The 17620-nt window shown below is 37.6% G+C and overlaps 2 protein-coding genes and 1 pseudogene across 4 annotated transcripts; 1 reads left to right on the top strand and 2 right to left on the bottom strand.

The window, feature by feature from the left end:
* Nucleotides 1-14: 14 nt before the first annotated feature.
* LOC120000155 (dehydrogenase/reductase SDR family member 7-like) lies at nt 15-5947 on the top strand. 3 transcript variants are annotated; one of them, XR_005468577.1, is made up of 12 exons: nt 15-175; nt 277-332; nt 498-531; nt 1323-1421; nt 1520-1668; nt 2475-2513; nt 3300-3392; nt 3829-3927; nt 4426-4527; nt 4850-4965; nt 5123-5188; nt 5631-5705. XR_005468577.1 is itself a non-coding variant. In XM_038848059.1 (12 exons), the coding sequence occupies exons 1-12, from the start codon at nt 106-108 to the stop codon at nt 5715-5717; spliced, it is 978 nt and encodes a 325-aa protein (XP_038703987.1). In that variant the 5' UTR covers nt 16-105; the 3' UTR covers nt 5718-5947. The 3 variants fall into 3 exon arrangements, 2 of the variants coding, with proteins under 2 accessions (XP_038703988.1, XP_038703987.1); XM_038848059.1 differs by having other exon boundaries at nt 16-175; nt 4882-4965; nt 5631-5947; XM_038848060.1 differs by lacking the exons at nt 4850-4965; nt 5123-5188; nt 5631-5705 and adding an exon at nt 4646-4823.
* A 184-nt stretch (nt 5948-6131) lies between these two features.
* LOC120000154 (peptide chain release factor PrfB1, chloroplastic-like) lies at nt 6132-10620 on the bottom strand. Its single transcript, XM_038848058.1, has 7 exons — nt 10392-10620; nt 9829-9900; nt 8817-9037; nt 8061-8264; nt 7744-7959; nt 6730-6916; nt 6132-6568 (listed from the first exon to the last, which is right to left on the bottom strand). The coding sequence occupies exons 1-7, from the start codon at nt 10567-10569 to the stop codon at nt 6273-6275; spliced, it is 1374 nt and encodes a 457-aa protein (XP_038703986.1). The 5' UTR covers nt 10570-10620; the 3' UTR covers nt 6132-6272.
* Nucleotides 10621-10811: 191 nt separating this feature from the next.
* Nucleotides 10812-17613, bottom strand: LOC120001033 (annotated as a pseudogene).
* Nucleotides 17614-17620: the final 7 nt, after the last annotated feature.

Below are 17620 nucleotides of genomic sequence, written 5' to 3'. Positions count from 1 at the left end.
CCAGCGTCAAAACGTTGGATAAGATGGAACCTTGACTTGCTGATTCTATATAAGTGCTGAGGCACGCACCCACAGTCCGTTAATTTCAGTGTCTCAAAAGGAAGTATGCTTGCGGTGGCTCAACTCTTCCTCGCTCTTTTACTTTTCCTGATTTTCAAATTTGTCACTGCCGATGGTAATGAATGTATATGTATATATTGTACAGTTGAAACTATTATTTCATTCTCACTTTTCGGTCTAGATAGTTTGTTACTTGGATTATTGGGTTAATTTCAGGGGATTTCACGCTATTGTCGAAGAAGCATGTGAAGCGAGAAGAGATTGAAGATAAGGTGAATCGAAATTTGCAATTGTCATAAAAAAAAACTTGCTTTCATGGAGGAGATAAAAGATTTCTATGTTGAGCTTCACTATTTTCTTGTTAAGTGAAAATATTTCTGAAATTTTTGGATTCTGGGTTTTGATTTGATTTGGGTTTTCATGAGTTTTTGTATCAGGTTGTCTGGATCACTGGAGCTAGCCGTGGAATTGGTAATTATAATTCCCTTTCCTTTTGTTGTGTGCTCTTATGTCAATCAATGACCTTTTGCTGTTAATTTGCATAGTTTCATTTTTTTCCCCTTTTTGTTATTATCGTGATGCTTCTTAGCATTATGATGGTTGTGGGTCTGGACGGCGGCGGCAGTGGTTGTGGTTGTATTTTATTATTGGTCACCGTATTACAGTGTCCCTATTGTTCTTCCTTCTACAATCTTAAGGGCATTTTGTCATACATAACTATTGTTGATACCATCTAAGAAATTACTGCAATGTATGGTGTAATATGGAACATAACTGTACCAAGGGACATAGAGGTTATTATCACCTAACTTGCTGGCCAACTTGAAGCCAGGTCATCTGTCCATGCATATCTTGGAAATAGAGGGGCCAACTTCTTGTATAGAACTGTGACTTTGGCATCTTCATTTATTTTAAAATCATTGAGGGAGATGCCATCCAAACACAAACTGTGATATTTTCTCTTTCAATTATTTTCTATAACTATATAGGGATTACTGTCATTTGCAAATTGATGGATGATGATTGTAGCTTGCAGACTTGCCACTTAAAGGGGAGTTGGAGTAGAGATTGGTTCTTTTCTTGTCTTTATGATTCTAGAAATGAATTTGCGTCCTATCTAGGGCCTTTGCTTTAATCCATTCAAGCAAGATTTATTCTTTCCCTTATGCATATTTGTGAGATTTCCTGATAAGTGTTTGTGAGATATCATTTCTGTTGGTGAGATATCATTTCTTCTTTTTCTTCCTGATGGTGGACTTTAGGGGAGGTTCTGGCTAAACATTTGGCAAGTCTAGGTGCCAAACTCATTCTTTCTGCGAGGAATGAATCTGAATTGGAGCGAGTTAAAAATCAACTAAAGGGTATATCTTACTAAGCAGGGTCTGAGTTATTTGGTTTCTTAAAGTCCATTTCTTCTATTTATTTTTTTTTCCTTTTGACATGTGGGGAATGCCTGCAGGAAAACATGCACCTGAAGAAGTGGAGATCTTACCTTTGGATTTGACATGTTCTGAAGATTCTCTCAGGCTGGCTGTTGAAAAGGCTGAGTCCTTGTTTTCTGGGGCTGGTGTTGATTATATGATCCACAATGCTGCTTATGAGCGCCCGGTAAGTGGCTATTCTGTTTGGATGGTAATTAGAGTATTAGACAACTGCAAACTTGTAGAGAGAGAGGCATGTATGTAGTTATGCGCCATGCCATCCTTTGATGAGGTTCTTAATACTGTAATACCCCTGGTTAGCTGAGAAATATGTAGAATCATTGTCACTCCCAATGTGATTGTTAACAAGGGATTGCATTCCAAAAAACATTAGTAACCAGAGATACGCATGCTACTGCATACACTGTTATGAATATTGCTGTACCTCTTGAACGTATTTGGTGGACCTTGACTTCAATCTGATGGTCTTCAAACGCTTAGTTGAATTTATGGATGTATGCCAACAAGGCATCGATAATATATTCTAGCTGCATTCCCTAATTGCGTCACTAGCACTAGCAGTACAATGAAATCACTTTTTCTCTCCATAAGAAGGTAAGAGAAAGATAGATTTTAAAAAAAAAGCAGGACAATGTTGCTACTGAAATGAAGATTGTGATATCTGAATCCTACATAAATTTATATGCATAAGTTTTGTGTGCATGGAATGTGGCTTTCGTGCTTATTTCCTCGGGAGAAATAGGACCAAGGGATATTAAGTTGTTCCCTTAGTTTAAGGGATAGAAGGTGACTTGAAATGTAAATTACTTAACCTCTAGATTTGCAAACACAAATATGAGTCTCTGCATCTATGATGCTTACACGTGATAATATGTGAATATGCTAGAATTAATTATCTTTGCGGCTTTGCCGCAGCAAATGCATTTGAGCAATGGTTTTAACTACCACTTTTTGGCTCTCTTTTTTTGGCAGAAATCATCAGCATTGGATGTAACAGAGGAAGGCGTTAAGGTACCAAAATTATTTTAGAATTTACCCATGTGCTCTCAACTGGAGGTTGACCAGTAGGATTTGCTTATGAAGAGGTTACTAGTATAAACACCTTTAATTGGTAATTTCCATCATCTTGGTTGTCGGTGGGGTGACTCGAACTAAAGCATTAAGGAGGAAATGCACACACTTGTTACCATATCGCCCTTAATGATGGTTACTAGATAACATTTGTGCCTTCTTTCTTTTGAGCTATGGATACTGTTGGAACCCAAACAAGAAGTCTCATATTGAAAAAATATGGAGGGGTTGAGTACCTTCTAAAGCAAGTGTTTGGACCCAACTCATGAGTCATGGCTTTTGAGAAAGAATGGGCCACCCATCCACTTGTCTTATAAGCCCAATTGTAGGCCCATGTAATGTGGGCTCCCCCATGGTCCAAAATGTCGACATATGTTGACATCAAGGTTATGGGGGTATGCTGAAGGGTCCAATAAGAGGCTCGATGTTGATGGGCCCAAAATGGCCATATGGTGAATGAGAGGCCTGATATGGATGGGCTCTTGTGTGAGGGGTAGTGTTGGACCCACACAAGCAGTTTCATATTGAAAAAATATGGAGGTGTTGAGTAGCTTATAAGGCAAGTGTTTGGACCCAACTCATGAGTCATGGCTTTTGAGAATGAATGGGCCACCCATCCACTTGCCTTGTAAACCCAATTGCAGGCCCATGTAATGTGGGCTCCCCCAAGATCCAAAATGTCGACAGATACATAACTAATCATGGATTGTTTTGTCTTCCTTGTAGGCTACATTCAATGTCAATGTTTTGGGGACAATTTCTCTTACACGGCTTTTGGCTCCTTTTATGCTGAAGAGGAGGAGGGGTCATTTTGTTGTGGTATGTGAAAGTAAGCTATTTTATTTTTACCTGTATCAACAGGTAATTTGCTGCCACTTTTCCTTCTTGTTGTAGGGCATCTACCAGACTACCGTGAACTTTATAAGCCGGCATTATCAGGGAACCTCATAGATGAAATTTGACAAGGTCATTTCCAATCAAATGATACTTGCCCCCCAAAGTTTTAACGAGGCCCGTTGCTGGTAGTTTGTTGTTCAGTTAGTAAACTAATGTACATATGTAATTCATCTGAGATTGATCACTGATAGCTTCATCACGTGTTCCAAGCATGCTGTGCTCTTTTACCTATTAGTTTATGGGATTGCCTTGTTTATTACTGGATTTGGATTATTTGACCCTGAGAATTTCTTTTGGTGCTACTGTTTATTATATTATAACTGCTAACCTCTAGTGATTTGACACATGTTACATGCAGATGAGCAGTGCTGCAGGCAAGACACCTGACCCAGGCCAGGCTGTCTATTCAGCTTCTAAATTTGCTTTGAATGGATACTTTCATAGCCTGCGTTCCGAGGTGTGCATATAACTTCTGTCTTGAGGGAAAAGAATATGAAACTACTAGTTGCCCTCTATTTGACTTGAATTTGACTCTCAAGTCATTGCTATAGTTTCCTGAGGTTAGGTTTTACAGTGGGTTGAATGTGTTAGCCTGTTAGGTCCCTGAACCAGCCAATTGTCTTGATTGTTTGTTAAGTCAGACACATGTTATTGGAAACCATCTATGAAAAAGTAATCCAGGAAAGGCCAACTCTCCCTCAAAGCAGACTCAAACTGTCAGAACAGTTTGGAACTACCTTTATGCGTAACCTGAGGATTAAGCATTTATATGATGAAAATGATTTAAATATGAAGTCAAAAAGAACCTGCTGAGTACAAAGATTGGTTCGCAACTTGTACGAAAACCTATACTTTGTTTATCAATCAATGTTTGATTATTATTTTATCCACCTTCTCTTCATCTTTCTTTATTCTTCATTCCCTAGTGAAGTGACTCAATCTTTTGTACTTGCAGTTGTTTCAAAAAGGGATTATGGTGACTGTTGTTTGTCCTGGGCCAGTGGAAACATCTAATGGCACTGGAGATACAATCTCGGTGAAGAAGGGTTCTCGTGAGGTGATTTTCCTTAAAAATGATGTCAATTATCACTGGTTTGACAGAGAATGTTGATGCTTTTATTATATCCATGGGAAAGCCTTGGCACCTGTTTTAATATTTTCCCATCGCAACTTAGGATCATAGATTTAAATTTCAAAAGCAGCTTTCCCACGATATGGAGTAAGCCTTCTAAAATTCAGCCATCTACACCTTGTTGTGGTTGAGGTCTCGTGCTCTTTGTGAATCTATTCTGGAGGCATTTTCATTTCTCGAGGTCTTGTTGTTCAATCATGGTTGTCTTTTTTTTTTCCAGTGATCTGGATTTTAATTTTCTTAATAGGACTTCAGGACTTCTGTTACTTCTTTTGACAGAAGCGTGTGTCGGCAGAAAGGTGTGCAGAACTGACGATTATTGCTGCCACGCATGGTTTAAAGGAAGCTTGGATATCATACCAGGTATTGCATTGGTTTTAAGGAAGCTTGGAGATCATTAGTTCTATGAAAGAGCATTCACGCACTTTCCCTCCTGCAAGAACATGCAGTTCAATCACTAAATGTCTCTGATTATTTTAGTATCTGATATTAATTCTACCGGATGTTTTCCTTTTTCCAGCCTGTACTGGGTGTTATGTACTTGGCGCAGTACGTTCCAACTATTGGCTACTGGCTCATGGACATGGTATCTTACTATTTCCTCAGTAAATTCTTTCCTTGAAAAATCTTCTGGACCCATAAAATATTTGTTGCAGGAGAGAAGGCAATAGTTGTAGTTTCTTGTCATCATTTCAAAACTATAAAGATTCTTACCACGTATCACATATGTTAAATCACAATGACACTATCAAATGCTCCAAAGATCATCTTTAAAAGATAACTCTCATCTTTTTTCTTCAAAATTGACTTGTTTAACAATCCAAAAATATCTCACCTCACAAAGTTATGCCGAATTTGACAGTAACATCAAAGTGTGATCTTAGTTTTTGCTCTTAAACAAAAGAAAAGCAGTGATGAGAAGTTACTTTTAGAAGTCATGCAGAGGAACCAATTTCTAGTCTTGCCATTCTTTCAAAATGCTGCATCATATTTTTTTCTGATATAGTTGTTGGTCTGACGACTTTTAGATTGGTGGGAATCGAGTAGAAGCTGCTGTCAACAAAGGCAACATTTATTCATTGAGCTTATTGTTTGGGAAGAAGAAGGCAACATGAATGTATGTACACTGTTATTTCCTTTTTCTTATCTGGTAGATATGGATGTATGGCATCTACCTCGTCGTCTGGCCTGAATAGAACCTGTTTACTTGTTGTTATGGTCCTATGGAGGGATTTACGAAGTATCCTCTGTTCTGGCATAAATTATTGTATCAGATGTGATGTGAATAAGTTTTGACACAAATTCAAGGCTAGAAGCCGGTTTTAGTGCCCTCGATGGTACCAAATTTCTTCAACTTCAAATTCCAAGTCTCAAATGCCAAAAAAGTTCTAATCTTTTGTAGGGTGAATACTTGCAAATCTGTTTCTTAAACATAATTTTCATCAATGAGCTCCTTACCCTTTGATAGCATCAGAATTGAAGAATGGGAAGAATAGTAAGAAGATTCAGGTGTTTGTAGAGCCAAGGCGTACATAAGAAGTTCAAGTGAGATCATTATGAGCAATGAATAGCATCATGATAGAACCATCTGAAAGATTGTATCGACTGAAATCATGTACAAGTTTCATATACAAAGAAATACCATGATCAGCCACTAAATAGCAAGTTAATTAACTCGATGATGCTGCCATACTGTATTTGTATTTGAGGTAAGATTTGATGAAGGGCTCCAATTCGCCATTCATTACTGAAGTGATATCAGATGTTTCAAAACCTGTCCGCACATCTTTAACAAGTTTGTACGGATGGAATACATAATTCCTTATCTGCTGCCCCCACTCAGCTTTCACTGCATCCCCTCTTATTTGCTTGATTTCAGAAGCTCTTTGTTCCTCAGCTATGACCAAAAGCTTTGCCTTTAAACGGATCATCGCTTTTAACTTGTTTGCCAGTTGAGATCTCTCTTCTGCAATGTAGCAATGAAAAATGGGATAAGGTAGTTCAGGGTTTCCCGGTTCCTTTTAATGATAATAACATTTTCTAGACATAGACTTCCTTATTACTTTCATTAATGAAAAACTTCAGAAAACTATAACATTAAAGAGCAATCATGCAACTGCAAAGTACCTGTGCAGCGAACAGTGACGCCAGTGGGGATGTGGGTGATACGAACAGCGGTTTCAACCTTGTTTACATTTTGTCCTCCTTTCCCTCCTGCCCTTGAAAAGCTAATTTCCAGGTCCTCTTCGGGTATATCCACATCCAACGACTCTTCAGGAAGAAGAGGCATGACTTCTACCCCGGAAAAGCTTGTCTACAGATAGTTTTATGCATTAAAAAATAATGATTCGAAACAGGATCTCATTTACTTATTCTCTTCAATTTTCACTATGATTCAACATTTTGACAACCTCGCCACCATTTTCAATCCTTGATACATAGATCCCTAGGCATTGTCTGCTAAAATATTTGCAATAAGTTTTATTCTATTCATCAAGAGAGAGGTTTCACTCTTCCCCGTTCGGATCATCAAAACTAACCACAAAAATTATGCACACATGATTCACGAGTTACAAGAGGGGAAGCGGTGAGTTGTAAGTTTTATTAACCTACTTGCATTGAAGCAGTATCAATTTCTACAGGGTGATATTGACCAATAGCTTTTGCTTAGTTTTTAAAGTATTGGTGAATTTACTTGGGTATGTATATGGGGATACCATTGAAGCAAGAAGATATTTGGTTCGCAATGATACGAAGGTCAAAACTGTCCACAAGGTTCTATGTGCTGAGGGTTTGGGAATGGGCAGATGTATGGGTCGTACCTTTGCATTATGTACAGGCGGTTTATGTACTTCCAACCCAGGACACATTGTTAAGATGAAGCAACCTGGCCATTTCTTCTAAATTTATTTCGCCAAGAAAATCTATATCAGTTGTAAGAGGCTAAGAGAAGTATTGGGTCCATCCAAATCCAGTACCTTTCATAAGGGAAAAGTGACAATTATCCTTAATGAGGATCTGCATGATGCGACGCGTAGAACATAAAGTTAAGCAACATACTTCTTAGAAGGAGTTTCATCTCAAGTTACCAGTTTTCTATTGAGAATAAGCAATGAAACAAAAAATTGCCAATAAAGTTACCTGGCGAAGACCTTTGGCATTAAAAGGAGACTGTCGCACAATGCGGTGTGTTCCTTTCTCCCCAGACAGATAACCATAAGCATACCGGCCTTCAACTTCAATTGTTGCCGACTTTATCCCAGCTTCCTCTCCTGGAGATTTTTCAACCACCTTAGTCTTGTATCTCTGTTTCTCTGCCCATCTTACATACATTCTGAGGAGTATTTCAGCCCAATCCTGCACTGGAAATGATCAAAAGATTTTTACAGAAGTCGTACATATTAAATGGGAACAGTAATTGACCCATATTTAGTAAATTTCTCTAGATAGGTGTTTACCTGAGCATCAGTACCTCCAGCTCCAGCTGTGATGGAAATAACAGCACCTTCTTTGTCATACGGACCAGAAAGAAGTTCAGTCAATTCAAAACGATCTACTGCTTTGTTTAATTCTTTAACGATACCAGCAGCCTCTTCTAGAAGTCCACTATCTATAGAGTCCATCTCCTCCGTTAGCTTAACTATAGTTTCTGCATCTTCAACCTGCAACCAATTTGTAATATATGAAAGATCAGAACAAGTCATTTAACTTTTCAAAGGAGCATATTTTTCAATTACGTATGACACATCAAGGTAAAAGACTTAATATATACATCACAGTGCTTCTACGCATGAGGGACTTTGAAAAATCCGGCTTCACCAAACTGAAACTTGAAAAGTTTATCATTCTATTTATAAACTTTGTACGTGCAAAATATGTCAGAAACACCCAACTTGCCCATCAGACCCCAAATCTCAATGTCACTACTGGAGATGATGCTTTCTCGGGCTGCCAAACTTACTTCACTGCAACTTAGGCATCACAGATTTAAACCATTAAAGTTAAAGGTGCACATAGATCCCCCTCCCCACACTACCTCATAGTGATGACAGGAGTGTTAAGACATTGGGTTTAATGATTATCAGTACATATATATTTGCAGTGTGAGGAGAAATACAAATATCAACTAACTATTTATCACAAAAATCAAGCCAGCACGTGTCTACACTCTACAGTGTTAAAACAACTTCATATAGTATAAGAAGAATAATGACCTTGGTTTTAAACTCCTTCAGCAAATCACTTTTATATTTTGCATCACTCAGGGCCAGAAGGGTTTCCTGTGCTTTTGCACGATCATCCCAAAAGGATTCATCAGCTCCTTTTGCCTCCAAATCTGCAATTTCATTTTCTAATCGCTGCAGACAAGCAGCAGCTCTGATATCTTCTACACGTTCTGAAGCGGTTTCTACATCCTTCCTTAGGGTATAAAAATCTGTCAGTGAGACCAAAAAAATTACAAGACCATAAGCAACGGTCTAGGAAGAAAAATAAGAGAAGACAAAGCCCACTCTCACTTTCCATTAAAGCAACACAAAATGTTATGTGCCAGGCATGTCCCCTTCATTTGCAGCTGAGTTCTAGACAATGCTAAGAATATTTGGAGATAATCATGAAATATGCAAACTTTGCAAGTAGTAAATGAAATTCAGCATAACAATTTTGAAGAACCAAACATAGCAGTTTGAAATGGAGACTTGCTATGATCAGTATTAAAACCAATCTCCTTTTGGAGAGGTTATATTCAAGAAATCCATTGTCACTTGAACTATACCATCTGCAATGCCATTGGAGGCCATTATTGACGAGCTTGGAAGGAGTATTAGAGTAACATGCACAAAGAAACAAACCCTTGAAAAATCTGATTGATTGGTTCATCAAAAAAATGAAAATCCCAACGATTTCTCTCTAATGAAGGACCACTCACACCGCAAGTTTACTATGAAGGATAGGCCCTAGCTTGCAAAAATACACTCGTATCTTTGAGAAAGCTTCTATTAACAAATTTGATACTCCATCTATAAGGGCATAATTAGAGATAACGATCACAAAAGCTTTCAGATTTTCAGAGCTCATAGTCATAACTCATAACCAAAATCTGAATTCATTAATCCTCCCCAAGTTAGTCAACGTCAAAGAAACAATAGACACAAATTACCCTCCCCAGCAAGCTAATACCATTATCCATTGGCTTTAAGTTTTCAATTTCAAATAGTCGCAGCATACCTTGCATTGCCCATTCTCTGGTATCATCACCAACCTCTACACTCAACTGGCTTTCCGGTGTGGAATATACAACTGCGTCAGCAAGCATGAAAGGAGTAAATGGATACATAAAATCAGAATACGATAGTTGGAAATCACTATGCTTATTTCATTGGAATAACATACAAGTAATAAGAATGACATAGGAGCATAAACATAAACTCTCTCTCGAAGAGGACTCAGTAAACCCGAATGAGTAGAAAATATTGGCCATAAAAAAAATACCGTTATTCATTTTCTAAGAAAAAACCAGGACGTGAGAAATAATTTATATTCATCAAGTGAATAATAACCAATAAAAGAATTGAGAGACGCGTAAAATCCACAACTTTTTTCCAGAAAATGAAAATATCAAAAAGGAGAAACACAATAAAACTATACAATCTGTCAAAGTTAAAAATCGATTACATGAAACCCACAAATTTGAAGGAGAAACCCGTTGAATTTAAGATGAATAATCTGAAAACCCAAAAAAAGAATCTGCACAAATAGAGAGACTGATGAAAGGCTTCAAATTGAATTACCATAGGAAGGGAAGCGACGGAGAACTGTAGTAGTAGAGAAGGAATTGGAAGCTGTAATAAGCAGTGGAGCACGAAGGATAGGATTCGATGTCACAAACGATAAAGGTGCTAGTTCGCTGTGATGGGGCAGTATTGGCGGAATCATTGAACTGAATAAAGGTTTCACGAGCCCCTCCATGACTGTCTCTACGGATTGGATTTTAGACCCAAGGGACTTCCAAGTTCAAGTGGATTATATTGGGATTTTTAATATACGTTTTGTTTCTATCAGGCGGAGGGGAGGGGAGAGACAAATAAGAAGGATCAAATGACATTTATACCCTTCTGGTTTGCTCCAGTGACCAGACAAAGCATTTCGGGTTAACCGCTTTGCTGATTGGGCTCACTTCCTTTGCATTTGAAATCAAGTGCATTCATATATGAACGTTGCAAGAATCTTTCCGGATATTTGTATTAAAAATCTCAATAATATTCACTCGTAAAGTTACATATTCAAAAAACCACTTGACTTCTAACTACTTTGTTGCACTGATACCATGCAATTCCAACCAAGCGTATACATATATGAATTTTTCTTCTACTGTGTCATGCTCTCCTTCAGACTCTTCAAAACTTCTTTACATGCCAACTTCTTCGCCATCTTCTTATCAGAAGCTGTGGCAGTGTGCTTGAATATTTTACCATTAGCTTCCACCTCTATTGTAATGGAAGCCACCCCATTGTTACGATTCACAACCGGTTCTCTCTGTTCAAAATGTTCTTTCTGGCACAGTTCATTAAGCTCTCTCACAGGATGTAACCTCACTGTCTCAGGAGTAATCATTGGCTCCAAAAGTGGCCTTATACTCTTGAAGACAATCTCCTTGTTGTAACATGAATCAATGAGGATTGCACCTGCCAGAGACTCTATAACATCACCCAGAACCTATGGGAAAAGGAGAAAAAAAAAATTAGTCAAATTACTATGATGAACACTTCCAGATTGTTAATTTCAAACTACCCACCTTGGGAAAAGATGTCTCAGATTCCCATCCATACGTCAACCCAGAAGATAGTTGTTCAAAGTTGCTAACAGTCTCAATAATATGCTTATGGAGTTCAGGGGACGCATGTAGGATGTGTTTATGTAAGCCAAATTTAACAGCAGATCGTGCATAACAATCATTGTTCACAGAAGCAGACCTCATGTCTGTCAACAATCCGGGGGACATCCCCGGATTTTTACAAAACAGATGTAAGGTGATTAAGTAGTCTAACACCGAGTCTCCAAGAAATTCAAGTCGCTGCAAACCAGGGAACATTTTGTGGTAAGGTTAAAGTAAACAGCAAATAGAGCTCCGAAGAACGATATAAATGTCTTATAATTATCAAATACATTACCTGGTAACATGTTGGAATCTCCGGAAGCATGTAAGAACCATGGGTCAACGCCTCCACTAACAGAGATCGGTCATTGAATGAATAGTTGAGGAGAGACTCTAAGCAGTGAACATTAACCATTCTCTCTGGGTTGAGTATTAATGGTCTATCGCATGGCACATTAATAAAATCAGCCTTAATTCCAATCCAATCCATGAACAATAACGCCGCTATTTCTCCATTTGTGCTCAGGTAGGCTCCAATAAGTGCCTCGACGACATCAGCAACTGTCTTACTTTTAATGCTTCGACGTCCTGTACTAAATATCTTTATGTTATTAGAAAGAATATCCTCCTCTAGAGTAACACTTTCAGACTTATCTCCAGGAATCATCCACTTCTTCGGCTCGAAGGACTCATTACGAATAAAGCCCTGAAGTTTCAGAAGGAAACACAAGTTATAGATTTGGATCATCATGTAACTAACAAGATAGTTTAAATAGATATTAGGAAATTCAAAGGCGGTTTATTTGTTGAGAACATAGTGATTTTTTTCCCATCCAGAAAGACAAACTTTCTGTTGTAACAAGAAGGGAAGAGTAAGACAGTCTAGTTAACCAAAGAGAAACAACCAACCAACTTGAATTACATGGTAACTGAAACGCAAAAAACCATACATTGATATACTAAAAAAAGAAGCTACAAAACCTACAACATGGTCAAGGATATCAACATAGAAAGCATATCATAAATCATTACCGGAAGTTTGCGATCACATCCCAGCTTGCAAAGTGCAACGTTGGAGATAATTGTATCCTTCTTAACACTAAGAAGGCCTTCATGATGGTTTGGATAGGTTTTAAATAACTGTTGGCATGTGACATACTTGAGAAAAGAGTCCCCGAGAGTTTCCAGTGATTCTAAATTAAACTTTTCTCGGCAACTGTTTGTAGTGATTGCTTCCAAAATCTACAATGGGCATCAGTGTAAGAACAAGTTCAAATTAGCAGCTCAATGACTCTAGACAAGGGCATAAAGTACCTTGATAGTTGGAATACTGATGTTTTGAGAGCTATGATCCCGATGCATCTTCTTTAAGTTGACGGCGATGAGCAAAGACTCAAGCCGATGCATGATTGATGGAACAAATGAGAAAGAATAAAATGTACTGATTGATATTGGGGACATGATGATGTGGCAAAGTTCAGGAGGCAACTCAACAGACGCATTTCTAGATTCTGCAAAGAAAACAAATAGATCATTAAACAACACCACATAAATCATGGAACAACCAAAACAACCAAGGATTTCAGACAATTAAAATCATTAATAAATCGCTTTAAACATATTTGCTTCATGAAAGTAACATCACAAGGCGAGCATTGAAGATATGCTTCGCTAATATCCAAATGGTAAAGATGAAAAAGAAAACAAAACCTTTCTCTTTTTGTTTTCTGTTCCTATCAAGGTAATTTGGCACAGTCAAAATGTGTCGCCCATTGAGAAACGATTGGTGGTTAAAACATAACTCGATGCCACACCTGAATTTTAGTACAAGATAGACCGTCACTGCTGCAACAATTCCATATAAATGTATATAACAATAGAAGACCAGGGTTATTTAATCCAAGAATTATTAAGGTGCATTATACATACCGATCTTTATAGTATTGTTCGTACGTGATCTTGTCTCCATCCTTCAAAGTAAAAATTGAGTTTGCATTCACGTCCTTTAAAAAACCATTGATGCAATATAGGTGGCCATTGTGAGGTGTGTGGACCAAAGAATTCTCTATCATGCATGAGCATACCGGACCACTTTGGGTCCGTATGACATGAACATTACCCTTATGGGGACAGTTCAAGTGGTCCTTCCAAGTATTTGCATAGGAGAACCATACAGATCTGATAGTTGACCAATCAATCATAGATCTGTTACCCTTGCAGATAGATGGGAGAAGAAAATAATCAACTTCAAGATCATTCCCCAACTGAAAATCACTCATCTTCATTAATTTATTCAGATTATGATCCATGAGAACCCTGAAAAGAGTGACCTGAAACCGTCTACACATAACAATCTGGAGACGGTTTCACAAACAATAAAAAAAATCGTAAGTACAAGTTATTTGAACATTTAAATATGTGACCATACCAGAAAGAAGAGAGTGAATATACTACCTGCTCTGGGGTAAGTTGTATAACCCCGACATACATTAAAGTCACTGTCAGCACACCTCTATTAGCTTCTAAAGGGAAATTTATACCTCCAACATCAGCCTCAAGTTCACTTCCCATTACGAGCATGACATCGTGAACAGAAATATCATGAGTGAAGTTCTGCTTTAACTTGATCAAGTAACAGTGATATTTTTTCTTCGAGTTGCATGGATCCTGATTGACCAGGTCAGATGGGAAATAACAGTGCTGTTCGTCATTGTAAGGCTCAAGTCCTGTCCACAGTGCAGTTAAATGGAAAAGGTTAAAAGGAGAAACTACAATATGTACAGGATCTCAAATCCTACCTGGATGCATCAAATATTTACTGGTCAAGGAAATGTATGAATTGATAGATATAGAGACAAACTAACAAGAATATTACATATTTATGAAACTAGACAAGTCATTCAAGGCTGCCTATAAGATTTACCAAGTCCTTGTGCGACAGCTTCTTCAACTACAATATCAGGAACAAGGTTGTCCGTTAAAGCACCCACGTGATGGAGCTGCTTGCATGCTTCAAGGCATGCCTTTTTCTTGAGAAGTTTTACGTCACCCTGTGCAGTAACTGCTCGAATTGGGCAAGTCTTGGGAAGATGCAAAACACAAGTCTCCATCTCCTTGTCTATCTCACACCTTGGAGCAGGTTTATAATATCTGATGAAAGATAAAAACAAAAGGAGTTTTTACATTCTGTTGAAATGCAAAACATGATCTAAAATTTTGTCGGAAGAAATTATGAAGAGCTTTGCACAGAATTGACTAACCCATCAGAAGGGAGCCGTGAGCAATAGAAGTAAATCAACCCAACACTTGAAGTTAGGGTTACAATAGCTCCAGTGCTTTCAACGCGATAAACTCCTCATCGAATTGATCACTTTTGAGAGATGGGCAAGGATCATGAGCATGGCGTAGGGACTCCTTTCTCATTATGTCTCCACTAGCAAGATAATTCTTCATTCGAGAATGTGTTGACAAATCCTCGCTGCAGATAGTTGTAAAGGGATTCAAGGTATTAGATACAAATGACAACATAAATTGTCCAGGTAGGTTAGATCAAAGACAATTTCTATGGACATTATGAACTGACTATATGCACATGGCACGTAATATATAAACTAGTGTGTATTTCAGTGCATACATTCTGCACAGCATCAGAAAGCATTGGGAGAACTTTGAATTAATAGAAGGCTACCTCTCCAACATTAAGACATAATCTGAATTCTGCATCCTAGCTCGACCTCTGGACTGTATGAAACTGCTAACTGTGGCTGACGGATCAAATCTAAGGACCAAGTTGCAACTTTGAACATCCAGACCCTCCTCGAGAATTGATGTTGCCACAATAATATTCACCTACAATGTCATTTCACATCATAAACAAGGCAACGCCCAAATAAAATTCACGTTTAGCGCAATGAGTATAAGATATAAACATACCATTCCTTTACGGAATTCTTCCACAATTTCATGTTGTTTTCTCCTTGTCTGGACTTGCATACTGGAGTTGTTTCCTGCAATGTACTTGGTCTTCCAGCTACAGTACTTTGGAAGCAACTCATCCAATAGACATTGAAGAACAACGGCTGCAATGACCCTTTCCACAAAAACTATGCATCTTATGTCGTCTAATTCCCTGCGTCGTAAAAAATGCACAACACAACTTCATCGTAAATTCTTCAAGTAAAACAACTAAAGGGTTGTAGATGGCATTGATCATCCAAGACAGGTTGACATATCATAAGCTTGTTCTATGGCTTACTATTGCAGACTAATGGCCGCTTGGTTTTATTCTTCTTCACTCCTTTGGAGAGATAAAACTAGAAGTTCATTAACCTCTTAGAAAATAGTATTAAAACATTGAATTTCTCATGATACAAACAGTTCAGTTTTGAATTGTACATGCACATTTCTTACGAACTTGTAAGGACTTGAGAGTGAACTTCCACAATAATTTCAGTGTTCTCCAACTAAAGCTAGAGAGCTTGTCAAAAGTTAAAAAACACAATGAATTCATGAAGAAAAAAGCTCCATGATATGACAACCTGTATTCAAGGAGACATTCGATAAGGCACCTAACTTTTGTAGTTAAAAGGCCTGCATCCAAGCTGGATTCAATATTATCACCAATAGACCAGTTAAGACCTGTATGTGAGGGAAGGAAAACACAGACAAATAATGTGAGAAAAATAATGAAAAGTTGGAATCTAAACAAAAAAATTGTTCAGGAAGTTAATTGTACCAGGTGGTATATAAGTTGCCAATGTCTGAGAAGCTTCCAGGCTAAATTTTTTAAGAGTTGCTTCACCAAAAACATCTAATTTGCCCCAAGAAAAAAAGTCACTTTTATAGCAAGACAATGACTCTGCAGCCTGCCACAGAAACACATATACATAACTTCAACATTTGCCAATCTTTTTAACCAGAGACAAATAAGAGCCAATCAAAATTCATTCCACCTAAATACCTTCAAAGCCAACCAAACACCAAGATCCAGCAAACAATATGCCAAATTCGAGCGTATCTTTGAAATTTTCTTGACCATAGATAACACAGTAGATTGACGTAGATCCAAATTCCTCAATGAGCTTTCATGCTGAGAAGCAGCAAATCCATTTTAAATTACTAAGACAAGAAATGATACCGATGCATGTGAAATTTAAAGAAACAAAATAAGATAGATTTCATTATCTTGATAACATAATCAAAGAAATAAGAACATTAATTTTATGCTGCAAATGCAACAAAGAGACTTGGTCACCTCAGCATGACCAATTTTAATACTAACACAATCCATTTCTACTTTCATAATCATTCTTGTGCAAACAAATGATTCTGAATCATTCAATAATTAGATTGATTCTTTTCCTCAATCCACATTTGCACCTCTCTCTAGCCCTCTTATTCGGCCTCACTGTCCAAAACTTGTATACCAATGCTATAGCTATTGTACTACATTTCATTTACAGCAAAATATGCATCACATCAAGAACTTCAGGGCTTGATTGGTTACCTTTCTAAACAGAAAGCATTAAATATAGCCGGCATACTTGATGATTTTAGAGAGATAGGCACCTTTTTTTCCAAGATCTGCAATTTCTCCATTAAATTTTCAGATAATGCAGAAGGAACTCCCATGCGCTTGTAAATCTTGAATTTTGGGGTTGAAAATGGTACAAATTCAGCAAGCACAGATTCATTGTGACATGTGTAAACCTTCAACAGCAAAATCAAGCTGATCATTTGCTATTATTACAAAGTAAAACTCTAACAAAGCATTCAAAAAAAACCAATATCATCGGCTTTATAGATATAAGCATGCTTCAATAAGTTTTGGGTTAGGTACAGAAATATTCACAATCATGACAAAGAAAAAAGTGCAGAAAAGTCGTAAACTACTTAAGGAACCTTTGAATTCATTATTGTCTCAAGCTCATTAATTTTTTGCCAATAACTTATCTCGGAAGGTTCACCTACATCAATGACGAAAAGGAAAAGGTATCAGAATCATAAACCTCGATCCAACAGCTGTTGGAGGGCATGAAATTAACTGAAGTTAAAATAAATAACAGGATGTATTCCAGACCGTACATTTTGATTTTATAGGAGAAGCTGTCATCCCAAATATCCTTGGAAGATATGAGTTATGAA

This window comes from Tripterygium wilfordii, chromosome 6, assembly GCF_013401445.1.
Source record: "Tripterygium wilfordii isolate XIE 37 chromosome 6, ASM1340144v1, whole genome shotgun sequence".
In the NCBI taxonomy this organism is placed as follows: Eukaryota; Viridiplantae; Streptophyta; class Magnoliopsida; order Celastrales; family Celastraceae; genus Tripterygium; species Tripterygium wilfordii.
The sequence above is the reverse complement of the archived record's forward strand: the minus strand, read 5'-3'. Positions and strand labels throughout refer to the sequence as shown.